We start from the raw sequence: 17,311 nt of genomic DNA, 5'->3' as shown, positions 1-17,311 counted from the left end.
GAGTCAATGGGGCCAGATCCCGGCTGGTGTCAATGGGCGTCTCTCCATCGGAGTCAATGGGGCCAGATCCCGGCTGGTGTCAATGGGCGTTTCTCCACTGGAGTCAATGGGGCCAGATCCCGGCTGGTGTCAATGGGCGTCTCTCCATTGGAGTCAACGGGGCCAGATCCCAGCCCGTGTCAATGGGCGTCTCTCCGTTGGAGTCAATGGGGCCAGATCCCAGCTGGTATCAATGGGCGTCTCTCCGTTGGAGTCAACGGGGCCAGAACCCAGCTGGTGTCAATCAGCCCTGGCTCCACTGACACACGTTACTGGTCTTCTTGGGGTTCCTTCTCCCCGAACATCTGGTGCTTCCGAGTGTGGGGGGAGCTGAGACTGGATCCACTTCCTCCTCCCACTTCAGGATCTGCTGGCGGCAGCTGCCGCCAAGGGGGCTGGGGCAGAGGGAGATGGCGACAGCTTGGTCCAGGGTCGTGATCAGCAGCGGGGGCATATTTTAGGGATTGGGGGAGCCTTTTCATCCTTCTCCTCCCCAGCCATAGGGCAGGCAGACCTGGGGCAGCACCCCACCGCCAGAACAGAGACGCTCTAGAGCAGCTCCATGCACCCCCATTAGGCATTACTAACGAGCTCATGAGCTCAGCGCTGCACAGAACTCCCACCCTGCCCCGACCGAGATCGGGGCCCCGTCGTGCTGGGCGCTGCACAGACCCCCCTGGCCAAGATCAGGGCCCCATCACACCAGGCACCGCACAGACCCACCTGACCAAGATATGGGGCCCACCACCCCATAGAGATCCCAACGAAGGCCTGCCGGGTGCTGCATGAGGTACAGTTCCTGCCCAGAAACCTTCCTCTCTGTCCAAACAACGGGTGGGAGGGGAAACGACCCACCGAGGTCACATGACAGGGCAGGGGCATGAACAGAACCCAGGTGTCCTGACTCGTAGCTGCCGCCCACTGTCCACCCTACAGCCTGATTCAATGGGAAATCCGAAGACTCCAGGATCTTACCTCATGAACTGGCTGAAGGCTTTGTAGTTGGTGAGCGTGTGATAATCCTCCTCGGAGAACACGTGGTCCACGTCTTCCAGCCCCCAGGTCATGAGCAGCTGGGCCGAGGACTTCTGCTCCACCTGCTGAGCAAGCCAAACGCTCCCCGTTAGCCAGATCCTATCCAAAGGGGAGGATACACCCCTGCCCTCCCAGTGGGAGGTTTCCCAGGATTGGCGCGTGGACAGGTAGCGTGAGGGACCACCACAGAGGCATCCTAAAGATTCCAGTCCTGAGAGATCTACCATTCTCCTACGTCCCTGCTAGAGACAGGATACAATGGAGCATCCATACTGAATTGCCAAGGATCCAGTAATTAGCAGCAAAAGGGAGCGGGCAAAATGGAGCCATAGCATTCTCGGCCAGAAGGTTCTACCAAATCATGCAGCACGGCCTCCTGTCTAGCGCATGGCCAGCCACATACTAAACCCAACAAAAGCGGGGACCTTTCTCGGTTTTCCGGTTCATGGGCAAGTCTGACAAATCAGGGGATGGGAGAACCATGATGGGCTCGAACCCAAAATAAAGTTTTTCAAACTTCTCGGCATCTCCAAAAAAAACAAACCACCCAACTGTTTTGGGTCGAACGCAACTTTTTGCTCGCCCGGAAATGAAATGATTGGTTTCAATTTCGATCAGGTTTCATTTTTTAAAAAAAATAAAACGAAGGGAAATTTTGAAAGTTGTTTTGAAGAAAACAAAAATCAAACGTTTTGTCTGCAAACTTTTTTTTTTCCAAAACATTTTGGAATTTTTCAGAGTAAAACAACAGGAAATGAAGAAATAGAAAATCGCTTTCAACTGAAAAAATCAAAATGTTTCATTTCGGTTTTGAGCCCTATTTACCATTTTTGTTCAATGAAATTACACCTCTACCTCGATATAACGCTGTCCTCGGGAGCCAAAAAAATCTCACCGCGTTATAGGTGAAACTGCGTTATATCAAACTTGCTTTGATCCGCCGGAGTGTGCAGCCCCCCCCCACCCCCCAGAGCGCTGCTTTACCGCGTTATATCCGGATTTGTGTTATATCGGGTCACGTTATATCGGGGTAGAGGTGTATTAGATGAAAAGTCGTTTAGAAACAGTTTGAATTTTTCAGCTTTTTTTTTTGTTCCTAAGAATTTTTTGTTTGTTACTTTGCTTGGGGACCAAAACTATTTGGCAAAATGGAGGCAAATTTGTTAAATATTTTGATGCCGCTGAATCTATATTTTTCAAACACTCCCGATTTTTTCCACATGAAAAACTTCCCACTGGAAAATGTGATTTTGTCAAAACTGACTAAATGCTTAATTTCTCCCAAAGCGGGAAAATCAAAATGAGAAATTTCACTTCAATTTTTGGCGGAACAGATGGGGATTAACTGAGGCTGGAGCTCCGAAGCAGAATTATACCCATCAGAGGAAGGGAGGATCAGGAACGGCCTTCCAGTGGGGGGCATGAGGGAGACAGCCGAATGAGTCTGAAGACGGACCTTGCCCAGTGTCTGATCGGGGGCCTGCTGTAGCTGACACAAACTTGGTGACTCAGGCGTTCCATGCCTGTCCTAGGTCTCAACTAAAAAACAGTTGCTTCGTTGCTGTTTTCCATTTTCAGATTTCCTGTTTTGGGGAGGGGGTTCTTCCCACTTTTTCTCAGGGAGGAGGTTAATCAAAGGGTGAAAGAGGGAAAAAACCCCAAAATCCCAAAGCTGAACATCGGAACAAACTATTTTCAATTAAAAAGAAAAAATGTGGTTTCGAAAGGAAAATTCTCCCCAAACCCACAACATTTTGCTGGTGGACAATTTCAGTTTTGGGATTTCCCCAACGCCATCCGTTTTCCCCGCACCTTCTCCGACAGAACGGCAGTCCCAGAGCGCTTTGGACAGGGGCGATTTCTGTCCCGAGGCAAACTCGGCTTCGAAACAACAGGGAGGAGGGAAACTCCGCTAATAGGGGAGTTATCTTGAGAAAGAGCAGGTGCTTTGGAATGGCTGAAGGGCCGACCAGAGTTTATGCACCTAACTCCTGATGTCCCTTGTGCCCTTTCCAAACGTCAGCCAAAAAGCAGATTTTGAGGCAGAAGTTTGCTAGCAAACAGGCCTCTGTCCAGAGCGAAGCTGCTGTCAGCCCAGGCCGATCTAACCATGCCGTCCGTTTGCGCGCGGTTCCGCGGCCTGATGCTTCGGTTCATTGCATGCACGGGATAGCAAGGAGTTGAGGCAAGCTCCCAAACGGCGCTCGCTAAAATCCAGTTAAGCTCTCCCGCCACGGCTCTGGGAATCCCTCTCTCCAGCCGCCCTGTTCACGCGGGGTCCAATGGCTCATCAGGTTTGGGGGTGGACTGCCTGTTGTGATCCTCTGGGCACATCTTGCCTCATCAATCCCCTGCCAGGGCAGGGAAATCAGGCAGTGGGGGTATCTCGGTCTCTGCCGGGTTAGTCTCCGGAGATGGTTAGGTCTTTGGGCTCAGTTGAGGGGTAAGTGGGTGGAAGTGACTGGCCTGTGCTAGACAGGAGGGTGGACTGGATTGGGGGAGGGATAGCTCAGTGGTTTGAGCATTGGCCTGCTAAACCCAGGGTTATGAGTTCAATCCTTGAGGGGGACATTTAGGGAGCTGGGGCAAAAATCTGTCTGAGGATTGGTCCTGCTTTAAGCAGGGGGTTGGACTCCTGAGGTTCCCTTCCAACCCTGATATTCTATTCTATGAAACCTGGTGGCCCCATCTGGCTTCATGCTCTATGGGAATATCGGCTCCAGCCCGTGAAACAGATCCGGGTGATGATTTCCCCTATACGTGCAGAGGTGTGGGGGGTTTCACCCCAGAGAGCTCGGCCAGCAGCGGGTGGCGGATCGCTGCTCTGTACCTTTACTTTCTGGCCTGCATCACCATCCACCTTTTTCCGGCGTTTGGTCTTTTTCTCCTTCTTCTCCCGGTGCTTCCGCCGCTTCTTCTTGGCCACCCCTCCATAGTCGCTGCTCCCGCTCTCTGACTTCTCCCGGAACTCCTCCCGGTCCGACTCAAACTCATCCTCGCTCACCTGAGGGGCGAGAGGGGCAAAGTCAAGAGGGAGCTAATTGGCGAGGGAACACAACGGCTCCCAGCGGGGACAGGGTGGATGTCAATCTCGGTCGAACCGGCTGGGAGGATTTGGGGGGGAAATCTCTCAGGTGCCCCGGCTGTTATGCGTTTCATCAGCAGATCTCAAAGCGTTTCACAAACGAGGTCGGCATCAGTTCGCAGATGGGGAAAGTGAGGCACGGTGGGGGTGGGGAGGAGGAGGGAGTGATTTGCTCTAGGTTACCCAGTGTCAGAGCTGGGAATAGGATCCTGCGCCACCAATACATGCTGCCCCCAATAAAGAGGCCGAACAGATTCTGGGCGAGGGGTTTGAGCCTTCTCGGGCTGAGGAGACGGGCAGGGCCGATAAACGCAGCTCGGCGGCTAGATCAGCCCTCCGAGCTCAAAAAGGGCTGTGTCCCCGCATAGATTCCCCTCCCTGTCCAAGATCAACCCGCCCCATCCTCACACCCGCTGCTCCCTCCCCGTCTGAGATCACACACACACCCCGCCTCCAGCTGCCCTGCCCCCGACGAGTCGGCCGCCCGGCAAACTGGCTTACTAATTTTTTGCGCTTCCGGGGCTTCCCCGGCTTGTTCTCCTTCTGTTTGCGGGGACCCCTTTTCTTCTTCTTGATGCCCAGGGCGCTCTCCAGGTTCCTGAGATCCCCATCTTCTTCGTCTGCAGAGCCGGGGGGAAAGAAAAGATAAGTAAGTCAGCACCGGGGAGCAGGCTGCCGGCACCAGGATTCTGTGCGTCTGGCTCACACGCTGAAGCAAGCTGTCTTCCCCCCCCGGCTCCCTCTTCGCCCACCCCTACAATCCACCCTGCCTAGGATCCTCGCCTCTGAGCAGCCGGGGCCAGGCACTAATAAGCCGAGAGCCCCTGCCTACAGCCGCACTGTCCCGCGGGCCCGGAGCTGCCATCTGTTCTCCACGCCTGCCTGGCACGGATTACAGGCCCCCAAGGAACTGGGCTCAGAGCCCGGCTCGTCGGGTTTTGCAGCCGCTCGAAGCCACCGTGTTGAGGACGCGCGGGGACCTCCGAGGTGAACGGCAGGCCAAAGAGCCACGGGCGAACGGTTTGAATCTCTCGGCTGGCGTCAACCTTAGCTCCCCATTCATTCTCTCCTGCACAATCCTGAAGTCATAAGGCTGCCAAACTGGGTCAGGCCTCGCTACAACTAACCTAGTATCCTGTCTCCAACAGTGGCCTGAGCTAGCGCGCTGGGGGAACATACAGGACAATTATGCTGTGACCCACTGTGCTCTACCACTCCCGGTAGCCCGCTGTTTAGGGTCACCACGAGCGTGGGGTTGCGTCCTGGACCATCTTGGCTAGGAGCCACCAATGAACCTATCCTCTGTGAACTTTTTGGGAACCCAGTTATATTTTTGGTCTTCGCCACATCCCCTGGCAAGGAGTTCCACAGATTAATTGTGCAAAAAAAGACTTAGAATCATAGAATATCAGGGTTGGAAGGGACCTCAGGAGGTATCTAGTCCAACCCCCTGCTCAAAGCAGGACCAATCCCCAACTAAATCATCCCAGCCAGGGCTTTGTCAAGCCTGACCTTAAAAACCTCTAAGGAAGGAGATTCTACCACCTCTCTAGGGAACCCATTCCAGTGCTTCACCACCTTCCTAGTGAACTAGTGTTTCCTAATATCCAACCGAGACCTCCCCCACTGCAACTTGAGACCATTACTCCTTGTTCTGTCATCTGGTACCACTGAGAACAGTCTAGATCCATCCTCTTTGGAACTCCCTTTCAGGTAGTTGAAAGCAGCTATCAAATCCCCCCTCATTCTTCTCTTCTGCAGACTAAATAATCTCAGTTCCCTCAGCCTCTCCTCATAAGTCATGTGCTCCAGCCCCCTAATCATTTTTGTTGCCCTCTGCTGGACTCTTCCCAATTTTTCCACATCTTTCTTGTAGTGTGGGGCCCAAAACTGGACACAGTGCTCCAGATGAGGCCTCACTAATGTTGAATAGAGGGGAATGATCACGTCCCTCGATCTGCTGACAGTGCCCCTACTTATACAGCCCCGAATGCCATTAGTCTTCCTGGCAAAAGCAAGACTCGCCCGAACAGGGACTTGAACCCTGGACCCTCAGATTAAAAGTCTGATGCTCTACCGACTGAACTATCCGGACTTCCTCTTCTTCGTACTAAACCAGCTGCCTCTGCGTTTCGGCGGGTGAGCCCTGGTTTTTGTACGGTGTGAAAGGGTAAAATGACACTTCACTGAGTGCAGGGGAAATTGATGGGCCCGCGTTGGACAGGCCAGATTAGATGATCTAACTGGCCTTCAACGAAACAACAGGCTCAATTCCATTTCTTTCCTGTACCAGCTTTACGTAGACGCAGCTCCGCTGGCTAGTGAGCCAAACCTGGCTGGATAGCCGTGGTTCCAAACCATCGGCTGGCCATTCATTATGCAAATGCGCCAAATCCTCTCCACTGGCGTTTTGACGGAGTGTTACTCTTGTTTATTTTTTGCAATAATACGGAAGCATCGGCAGGCCCCAGCTGAGACCAGGGCCCCCGCTGTGCCAGGCGCTGCACAAACGCCTCGTCAGAGACAAGTCCCCGTCCCAAAGAGCTTACAATCGAAATCAGCAGAGAAGGGGAAACTGAGGCACCAGGCATGGGAACGACTCGCCCACCGACGCACAGCGGGTCAGCAGCAGAGCCAGCCCTGGCGATCTCTGATGCCCCAGGGGAAAGTGGCTCCCACTCCCCGATACCAATTGCGCATCAATTCCTTCCTGACTCCTGCAGGCAACTTGGCCGGAGCCCTGAAGCATGAGATTGGCTCGGAATCGTTGTCCTAATTGCACTAAGTTACTGGGCTCCTTGCAAATGTTGGCGTTGCCGGTCCACGCTGCTGAGAATGACTGACATCAGGAGCAAAGAACCGGGAAACATTCTCTTTCCGTAACGGCATTTGCACCGCAGGAAGAATAGCTTTTGGCATTTCACCCCGGCCCAACGGTTTCCTTCAAGTAACGCGTAAGTCACAGAGAAGCCAGTGTCAACCCGGAAAGCCTCCTAGGGATGGAGTCACACGTTATCTATTAAGGATTATTTACATAGGGAAATTGAGCGGAATAGCTGTTCCACAAAACCTCCCTGTCAGGAACAGCGACAGCGCTTTCGATTCTCACCCTCCCTTCCTCCAAATTAACTTTCAAGCCTTGACATGCGTCTCCAAAGCGAGGCCGCACCAGGTCAGAATGCATCTTCATCCTCCTCACAGCTGGCAACGGATTTCCAGCAGCTGAGATACGCCCGTGCAATCCGCCCCAACCTCCCCCCCGCCGGCTAAATGCTATATTTACTCCGAGGACCCTGTTATTTCACCAAAGGGCAGACAGCTGCGTTCTGGTATTTATTCCTTCCCTAGGGTCGTGCTACTGACCCATGCAGCTGTGGAAAACCAACCATTATTAGGGCTTTTAGGGTGAAACAGATATTTACCCGTTACTCTTCTCTTGCAAAATAATAAATACACAGCGTCAGACATGAGTTCGGGCCTTGCGTAAAGCAAAATTATGGTTTCTAGGCCGACCTGGCTGGTCATTTCACACCCCTCCCCCACCCCGTTGTCAATTTCACAGTAGGCAAAAATATGGGGATCTGGCAGGCAAAGTTACACCTGCAAGCTACTCCCTCGCAGACCCAAGCCACAACGCATCACAGAACCGTAAGGCTGGAAAAGACCTAGAGAGGACAACTAGACCATCTGCAGAAAAGGACCTAGGGGTTACAGTGGACGAGAAGCTGGATATGAGTCAGCAGTGTGCCCTTGTTGCCAAGAAGGCCAAAGGCATTTTGGGCTGTATAAGTAGGGGCATTGCCAGCAGATGGAGGGACGTGATTATTCCCCTCTATTCGGCACTGGTAAGGCCTCATCTGGAGTACTGTGTCCAGTTTTGGGCCCCACACTACAAGAAGGATGTGGAAAAATTGAAGAGAGTCCAGCGGAGGACAACAAAAATGATTAGGGGGCTGGGGCACATGACTTACGAGGAGAGGCTGAGGGAACTGGGGTTATTTAGTCTGCAGAAGAGAAGAGTGAAGGGGGATTTGATAGCAGCCTTCAGCTACCTGAAGGGGGTTTCCAAAGAGGATGGAGCTCGGCTGTTCTCAGTGGTGGCAGATGACAGAACAAGGAGCAATGGTCTCAAGTTGCAGTGGGGGAGGTCTAGGAAAAACTTTTTCACTGGGAGGGTGGTGAAGCACTGGAATGGGTTACCTAGGGAGGTGGTGGAATCTCCTTCCTTAGAGGTTTTTAAGGCCTGGCTTGACAAAGCCCTGGCTGGGATGATTTAGTTGGGGTTGGTCCTGCTTTGAGCAGGGGGTTGGACTAAGATACCTTCTGAGGTCCCGTCCAACCCTGATATTCTATGATTCTATGACTAACTATTATCTAGACCATCCCTGACAGGTGTTTGTCCAACCTGCTCTTAAAAACCTCCAATGATGGAGACTCCACCACCTCCCTGGGCAATTTATTTCAGAGTTTAACCACCCTGACAGTTAGGAAGTTTTTCCTAATGTCCAACCTAAACCGCCCTTGCTACAATTTAAGCCCGTTGCTTCTTGTCCTATCCTCAGGGGTTAAGGAGAACAATTTTTCTCCCTCCTCCTTGTAACAACCTTTTATGTACTTGAAAACTGTGATCATGTCCCCTCTCAGTCTTCTCTTCTCCAGACTAAACAAACCCAATTTTTTCAATCTTCTCTCATGTTTTCTAGACCTCTCATCATTTTTGTTGCTCTTCTCTGGACTCTCTCCAATCCGTCCCCATCTTTCCTGAAATGAGGCGCCCGGAACTGGACACAAGACTCCAGCTGAGGCTGTATCAGCGCAGAGTAGGATGTAAGAATTACTTCCTGTGTCTGGCTTACGACGCTCCTGCTAATGCAACATCGAGATGCTTTGGTCTAACTAAAGTCATCGGGCTCACTACAGGCGTAACCAGGTGAGATCACAGGAGGTCAGAGTAGATGATCCTTCCGCCTTAAACTCCAAGAAGTCTCTAGGGCCTGGTCCACACTAACCCCCCACTTCGAACTAAGATACGCAACTTCAGCTACGTTATTAACGTAGCTGAAGTCGAAGTACCTTAGTTCGAACTTACCGCGGGTCCATACGCGGCAGGCAGGCTCCCCCGTCGACTCCGCGTACTCCTCTCACGGAGCAGGAGTACCGGCGTCGACGGCGAGCACTTCCGGGATCGATTTATCGCGTTTAGACAAGACGCGATAAATCGATCCCAGAAGATCAATTGCTTACCGCCGGACCCGGAGGTAAGTATAGACGTACCCAAAGTCTCTCCAAGGTAGTCAGCCGAGGGACCCGCTGCAAATCTAAGCCAGGAGTGTGAAGAACCCCAAAAAACCCCAGCACCATGGCAGACCCGATGGTAACTTACGTGCCTGCCTTGTTGACAAGACATTCACGGTTTGAAGCTCTAATGCTCCGCCGTCGTCTCCCCTGCTTTACTAAAATGCAGCCACCTCTGAGAGAGTGGAGCCAAGCGACACGGTGACAGAGTTTGAGACAGGAAGTGAACCGTTCCCATCACCATTCTTTCCTCTAATACCACTTCCCCTGCTGCGACCTTGGCGCCTCTGTCCCCCGAATCCTACCCAGCTTGTGAGAACTGATGGGACCAGAGCCCAAGACGGACTACGTCCGGCGAAGCCAGCAGCAGCAAACCATGAGTCAATCACCTCGGAGCAGCTATCGAATGTCAGACGACCGGGATCCTGGCAAGGCCGACGGCGGTTTGAAACAAGCAAAGCTCTGAGTTATGTGCCGAAGAGCAGAGGAAAGAGATTTTGGCTCCCTCGCCTGTGGCTCAGGGTAGTATGAATGACAGAAGCCAGACCTTGGGAAAAGGGGATTTTTTTTTTAATCCACTGGACACTGCCAAGCCGAAGCCTTCAAAAGCCATGAGTCAGGCCGCAAAGAAAATCATGAGGTCGACTTAAAAAAAAATAATAATAATCCTGAGATTTAAAAAATAAATAATAAATCCAGGGTTCCTCCCACCCCCGCCCGGTTTTATGTTTTCAAGCTTTCCCCCACAACCCAGAGAGGTCACAACTTGCTATTTTCAAACAACCACAGCTGAAAGTCTCACCTAATCACATGACTCTGGGAGCTGAGGATTTAAGGAAATCAGGAAATGGCGCAAGAGATTTGCAGCGCCGTCCTCAGCATACCGGCAAAATAAGACAGAGCTTGTGGGGTGCAGCACGCTCCCTGTTCTCTTCTCACTCACCCCAATGTCAATCAGGAGTTGCTCCGCTGGTGTGAATGGGTCCCTCTGCACCTTTTTTTGGACAGCTGTTTAACGGTCTGCTCTCTTCCGCAGAAGCTCTGATTAGCTCAGGGAGGCCAGACGTAACAAGGCCTTGCTAATGTCACAAGACAGCCAGCTGAACAGCAATTAGACAGCCATTCTCACGCTTCGTCCAGCCCCGTGAGCCGTTTCTCCACCTGCTTGACTGGAGACCGTGGGGGAACGTTCCCCAAGCGTGACTAATGCAGAACATCTAGCATCGCCTCTAGAAAACCCACGCTCAAACCAGCGAGACCAGAATCCCAGCCACCAACGCTCAGCCAAATTCCTCGCACATAGGGCGATGGGGTTTTGATTCTTTTTTTTTTAATTTGGTGTCAGTGAAATTGCCAGATTGGCAGCCCCGGGGACAGAAGATAATTAGCAAACAGACACAGGCACAACCCAGCCAGGCCTCAATGCTGGGATGGCCAGCGACGGGGCCCTGGAGTCCGTTTTGGAGGCCAGAAGGGGCATTACAACCACTTCGTCTGACACAGGCTTTCGGGTGGGACTTTTGAGAACGCTGCACTAGCTTCCCACAACGGGCCACCGTACGGCTGTCATAAAGGAATGAATCATAGAATATCAGGGTTGGAAGGGACCTCAGGAGGCCATCTAGTCCAACCCCCTGCTCAAAGCAAGCCCAATCCCCAGACAGATTTTTGCCCCAGATCCCTAAATGGCCCCCTCAAGGATTGAACTCACAACCCTGGGTTTAGCAGGCCACTGCTCAAACCACTGAGCTATCCATTTCCTAACTGAGCTGTCCCCCCAGGCGCCATCACTGGGGAGCATAGATCACCGTTCCCGTCGCGCGCTTCCCTGGGCTGAGGAAGCTAATGAGCCAACCACCGGACCAAATTCGGTGATGAATCCTGGTCACCCCCCACCCGCAGCATGTTGTGCATATGGTAAGAAGGCAGCGTCGCTTGCACGTGGGGCAGCTCCCCTCTCTCAGACCAATGGGCGCAGGCTCTCTGCAAATTCAGGAGTCAGTTACACTCACCTCACATTGTCAAGGTTTGTCCCCTTCCCCTCCCTGATAGAGTTGGGTTTTTTTTAAACAAAAACTGAGACACTAGAGAACAACGGAGAGGTGAGTCCGCGCTTCCCCGCACGCCACTGGTGGACACCCCAATGGCACCTGGGCTGGATTCAAACTGTTCCATAGCTCCAAGCGCCCCAACTCCCCGCCTTACACCTTGAGCAGGGAGCACTTCCTGCCGTGAGCCAAAGGCCCTCAGCACTTTACAGGACAGACCCCTAAAAGTCAGGTTTAAGCAGAGGAAGGAGGGTCTTGCGGGTAAAGCTTTTGACTACGACTCAGAAGATCTGAGTTCAATTCCCAACACAGACTTCTGATACAACCCTGGCTAAGTCACCGAGACCCAGATTTTTACAGGCATTTGGAATTAATGGGATTTTGGCACCAAAAAAACATCGATCCCTGTGGCCCTCAGTTCTGGGGATAACAACATGTCCCTTCCCCACAGAGCCGTCAGGATGTTTGTAAGGGACTCAGGGCCCCCGGGACCAGAGCTTTGGAGCGGAGCCCAGAGCTGGAGCGTGGACCAGTAGGTTTTATGCACAGAGCTGGAGCGGAGCAATTAAAAAATTTGATTGCTCCAAATTCCTGCCCGGGACAGACAGGATCAGACACCGGCGCGTCCGTCTCCCGGATCGGGAGTTTCCTCCCCGGCATGCAGAGCCTTTCTCCTCTAGCTCATCCGTCCAAATCAAGCCCGCGTCGTTATCCGACGGCTGTTCAGTGACCCTACAAGCTGGCGGGTTCTTAGCCTGGCTCCCCGTGGGGCAGGCGGCCGCATAAATCACAGCTGGCACTAACTGGCTGTCTTTTGACAGAGGTCAAGAACTAAACGGGGTCACGGCTCAAGCCCGCGGAGAGGGTCCTCTAGGTCACAGATTAAGCACACTGATCCCACTGTACCTGTCCGCTCCGGGATCCCAAACTAATACCCTTCACCGGCTCTAAATTCACACCGCCGCGTCTTCGCCCGCAGGCCCCGAACTAACAAAGCATCTGAGTGGGTCCCACTTGCTGGATGATCGAGGCCTTGGTGAGCCTGAATTTACAAAAGAAGATAATGGATTTCCCTGGCCTGTGGGGGGGGGAGGGAGGGGGGAAAAACAACCTCAGGGAAGACAAGACAAATGCACTGGTTTATGCAGGAGCCTGCCGACCACCTACTCGGGGTGGATTCCTCATCTAATAATCCTTTGGCAACTTCACACAGCAGGCTGGCCACGGGAGAGAGACATTGGCCAGCTGCAAGGCAAACATGAACTCAGCAGCACAGAGAGGAATGACCCATCAGATGATGCCAGTCACCTCGACAGGGGATGTCTTGCTAGGTTAGAAATGACAACACAGCCCTCTGACACACACACACACACACACACACACCCGCAGGCGTGCACACACCCCGTACGCTGACACCACCAGCTCTTTTGCCTTGCAAATCAAAATGCAAAAAAATAAAAATAAAATAAAAACGGAGGCGCAGCCAAGGGGGTGGACTCGGCTTCGCCCCCTCCCCGCCTAGATTCCTGCCGGAGCCCGGCTCAGCCGCCAGCCCCTTCTGTCGAACGCATCTGGCTAGGTCCCCGTTTCTTCTGACAATACCACATTCTCTCTTCAGCCCTCTGGGTTTGAATCACCTGGTTGCATTCAGCCGCTGCTCAGTTCCCGGTGGGATGTAATTCACAAAGCCGAGGGGAGCGGGGCAGGCCGCGGTGCCTCCTTACCGCCCCTCAATCCCGTCAATTTCTAATCCTGCCATCAATCTTTTCTTTTTTTTTTTCCCCCCCTCCCCCCTTTCAGATTCTCCCCCCCCCGCCCTAATCATAATATTGATGCACATGCGCAGCCGAGATGGGTATTTTGGCAGGCAATCAACTAGAAATTTCCACACACGTGACATTTCACTCCCTACCTTGGAAAAAAAATTATATATATATATATAATATATAAAATACATGCACACACATAGATATTATATAACGCGACAAGGGATGGCGGGGATGGAGATTTAACTAAAACCAGAAATCAAGAGTTATTTCACCGTAACCCGAAACAAAGAAAGACTCAAGAATCTTCATCTCATTCACTACAGATGTCTTTTCCACCCCACTTGCATATTTAAATTTAAACAAAAGACAAGCAAACCAAGAACAGATCCTTTATCTACGGCAGTTAACAGAGGCCATTTCCACTGGGGCAGGGGAATATGTCCTTCTTATTTTTAACAGTGGCTTTAAAAATCATTGTCCCCAAGGTAGAAATTCGCCAGTCAGGGAGGGATTCTGCACTTCGGGAACTCTGCCAAATTAAATACAGGCTATGAGGGAGATTTTCAGAAAGCGCTCAGGTCCCCCGTTAAGCAATTGATTGAAGCAGGCAGATTTTCAGAAGTGCGTAAAGCCCACCTGTTCCCCCTTGTTCCCAGGTAGGATGCGGAGCCCCTTTGCAAATTTCACCCTCAGAGAATAGTCTGTTATCGGGTATAAATCCACAGGGACACCAGCTGACAAGGAAATGCAGGGGGGCTGGGAGAGATCAGAGACCCAGTGCAGGAGTAGGTAGGTTACTGAGACCTTCCCGAATTTCAGACGATGAGCTGGATTAGCCGCCGCTTTAGGACCAATGTGAGGAAAACTCTTGCCAAGGAAACCTGATGGTGTTCCCAGTGCCCTACTCAGGAGAGGGGACAGCTACGTTGGAAGAGATTTCACGCTGGAAAGCAACCAAGGCCGCCAATCCTCCAGCTGGATCCGTCATCAATCACAGGATCAGGGGCTAAACGTATCCCCTCGTTTCTCAGATCCTGTAAGAATTTCCATGTGGTTGTTTTACATGGAAATACTACTTAAAGTGCCCCTTTTGGGGGGAGTAATTATAAAGCACCCCCCTGCCAACTTTAGTGGTCTGATTTGCAAAGGTGCTGAGCACCTGCAGGTCCAGCAGACTTCAGTACAAATGGTGAGCCTTCAGCACCTCTTCAAATCAGGAACTTGCTTCTTAGACTAGCGTCGAAGCGGACACCACGGTGTTACATCCTGCAGGTACCCAATCCTGCGAAGACTTAATCAGGTGCTTAATTCTGATCACACAAGGAGTCCCACTTCGATCAGTGACTTTAGCTGTCCACATCGTTACGCACATGTTTAAGTCTTTCCAGAATCAGCACCAGAGTTCGGATGTTTTCAGGGCTCTGGGAAAAACAATCAACCTGTGATCTTCTACCTTCCTGGTCTGGAGGAGTTTGGAAGTCAAAAAATTATGGCCGAAATTCTGGCTTCATTGAGGACAAAGGCAAAATCCCCACTGATTTCAACACAGCCAGGATTTTCATCATAAATGCTGAAAAGCCTTGCAGGATCGGCGCCTACTCAATACAAGGCCTAGCTCAAGGCGGCCCTGATCTCTGCTCAGCAGCCTGTACTTGAATACAAATAAGCAAAAAGCAAGGCCATACGGTCATTTTATGAACGGTTCTGGATTCTTTCGCTTAAGCGTCTCAATGTTACAGGTGGAGAATCGGGAGGTAGATTTAAAGATTATGGGGACACCGTTTTCGTGATGAAGCAACGCTGCTTTTAAAACGGAAACATCGATTTCTGACCATTTTGAAAAGCGGGGAAGAGGAGACTCTATTTTAAATCCTGGAGCTTAAAAACACACACACACACACACACACACACACGACTCTATTTTAAATCCTGGAGCTTAAACACACACACACACACACTTCTTTTCCTTTTCACTGAAAGTGGCTTTTCTTGATCAAGAGAAAATAAAGTGATTGTTTTTCTCCCTCTCTAGTGTTAATTTTTTTTAAAATCAGTATTCACAATGGGGAATCATCTTTGCCTTTCTTTAACTTAGCCACACGTGTTAGGTCGTAAACCTGCAAATCTTTCCTCCACTTTCTCATATAATAATTATCCCCAGCTCTTATTTATTTTCTTCAGTAGATTTCAAAGCACTTTCCAAAGCAAGTCAACAGTATCTTTAGCCTCATTTCACAGAGGGGGAAACCGAGGCACGGGGTGGGGAAGCGGTTCGCCCAAGGTGACCTAGCAAGGCCACTGGCAGAGGCAGGATTTGAATGAAGATCTCAAGCCACACATCTTCCGGGCACGATGTAACACACAACACAAGGAACTTGACTCACACTCTGAAGCCAATGGGACTACTTCCATGAGCAAAGCTACCCACCCAAGCGTCTCCAGGATCAGACACTTAGGGTACGTCCAGACTACCCGCCAGATCGGCGGGTAGCGATCGATCTATCGGGGATCGATATATCACGTCGACGCAATATATTGATCCCCGAATGCGCTCCCGTCAACTCCGGAACTCCACCAGGGCGAGCGGCGGTAGCGGAGTCGACGGGGGAGCCGCAGTCGTCGATCCCGCGCTGTAAGGACAGGAAGTAAGTCGAAATAAGATACGTCGACTTCAGCTACGCTATTCCCATAGCTGAAGTTGCGTATCTTATATCGACCCCCACCCCAGCGTAGACCAGGCCCCATGCTTCAAAACTACAGAACATGTTTTTTCTATACGTAGCGATCACGTGTTTCAGTCACTCAGGGAATGCTAAGAAAGAAGGTCGGGGGAGACAGCTGTCTTTCCACTCCCCTGGCCCAACATTAAAATTAAAGCATTTATTAAATCAAGAGAAAGCAAAGTGACTTTGGAGACCTGGAAATCAAATTTGGTGACAGAAAAATATTGACTTTATTCCCCCCCCCCCACACACACTTTTTTTTTTTTTCAAGTCACAAATCCTTTTCCTACAAGGCTGAAACTAATAAGCATACTTTTCTCTCTTGACGCACTGATCATTATGACCAATCAATGTGCGGAAAGACCCTACTGCTGAGAATAATAGGATTGGGGCAGAGATTGTCCATTTAGACGAAGGCAAAAGACTTGCACGTCTTTCACGTGACGCACGGCAAATGACAAGTCTTTGGAAGGCTGAAGCCTTAGGTTGTAAACTCTGGCGACAGACCATCTATTTGTTAGGCAGGTACCCACAGTCTAGGACAACAGGGCCTTGATCCATGATTACGGCATCCGGGTGTTACTGTAATAGAAATAAATTAATAATTATGCCAACGATAAAGGGAGAGGGAGAACCGGTGCGATCTTACGCCCACACTTCCTTATTTCTCTGCTCCTTCGATTCCTTAAGCGTCCTTCCCCCCCACGCCTGAGGTTTTCTAAATAAGGGAGAGCAAATCGAAGCGAATCTGGGTAGAGATTTGTTTGGCAGCAGGAAAATACTCTCCAATTTTAACGGACAACACCCTTTGGTTACATCCCTGTGATTTCATTGACATTTAAAATTTGCTTTTTAAACCATGCAGGACTCCGATACCAAGATAATGGGTGCCACAGAACAGGGAGCAGGTCAGTTATACAGGGGGAATACGGACTGGACTTAGAGCAACAACTGAAGTGAAGGTAAACTCGCAAAACACAGCATTTGAGTCATATCGCAAAAGGTCCCCGCCATATTCACCCTAGTCTTGACCCCACCTACTACCCTGCCTTCCGCTTAACCGTCCTCACCTCACCCTCCGCTCCCGCCATTGCCAACCTGGCCCTGATCCACCCACTGCCACCACAGCCCATTAACCCTGTCCTCACCTCACCCTCCGCTCCCACCATCGCCAACCTGTCCCTGATCCATCCACTCCCACCGTAGCCCATTCACTCTCTCCTCACCTCACTCTCCGCTCCCGCCATCACCAACCTGGCCGTGATCCCATCCACTCCCACCGCAGCCCATTAACCCTGTCCTCACGTCACCCTCCGC

General features: G+C 51.4%; 1 protein-coding gene and 1 non-coding gene across 6 annotated transcripts in view; both read right to left on the bottom strand.

Annotated features, from left to right (window-relative positions):
- The window catches only part of CHD3 (chromodomain helicase DNA binding protein 3), a 60,936-nt gene that overhangs the window by 41,257 nt on the left and 2,368 nt on the right, over positions 1–17,311 (bottom strand). For 2 of the 5 annotated variants that reach the window (XM_026660360.2, XM_026660362.2), the window contains exons 2-4: positions 4,661–4,779; positions 3,905–4,078; positions 1,015–1,139 (exon numbers count right to left, since the gene is read on the bottom strand). In XM_026660360.2, coding sequence (XP_026516145.1) covers positions 1,015–1,139; positions 3,905–4,078; positions 4,661–4,779 — 418 coding nt within the window. The remainder of the gene's footprint in view (positions 1–1,014; positions 1,140–3,904; positions 4,079–4,660; positions 4,780–17,311) is intronic. The other 3 variants (XM_026660361.2, XM_026660363.2, XM_026660364.2) reach the window with 3 other exon arrangements.
- Positions 6,182–6,254, bottom strand: TRNAK-UUU. The gene has a single exon. It is a non-coding gene; the product is annotated as a tRNA-Lys (tRNA).

The sequence above is a fragment of the Terrapene carolina genome, unplaced genomic scaffold (genome assembly GCF_002925995.2).
Source record: "Terrapene carolina triunguis isolate 2854851 unplaced genomic scaffold, T_m_triunguis-2.0 Scaffold751, whole genome shotgun sequence".
Classification (NCBI taxonomy): domain Eukaryota; kingdom Metazoa; phylum Chordata; order Testudines; family Emydidae; genus Terrapene; species Terrapene triunguis.
The sequence above is the reverse complement of the archived record's forward strand: the minus strand, read 5'-3'. Positions and strand labels throughout refer to the sequence as shown.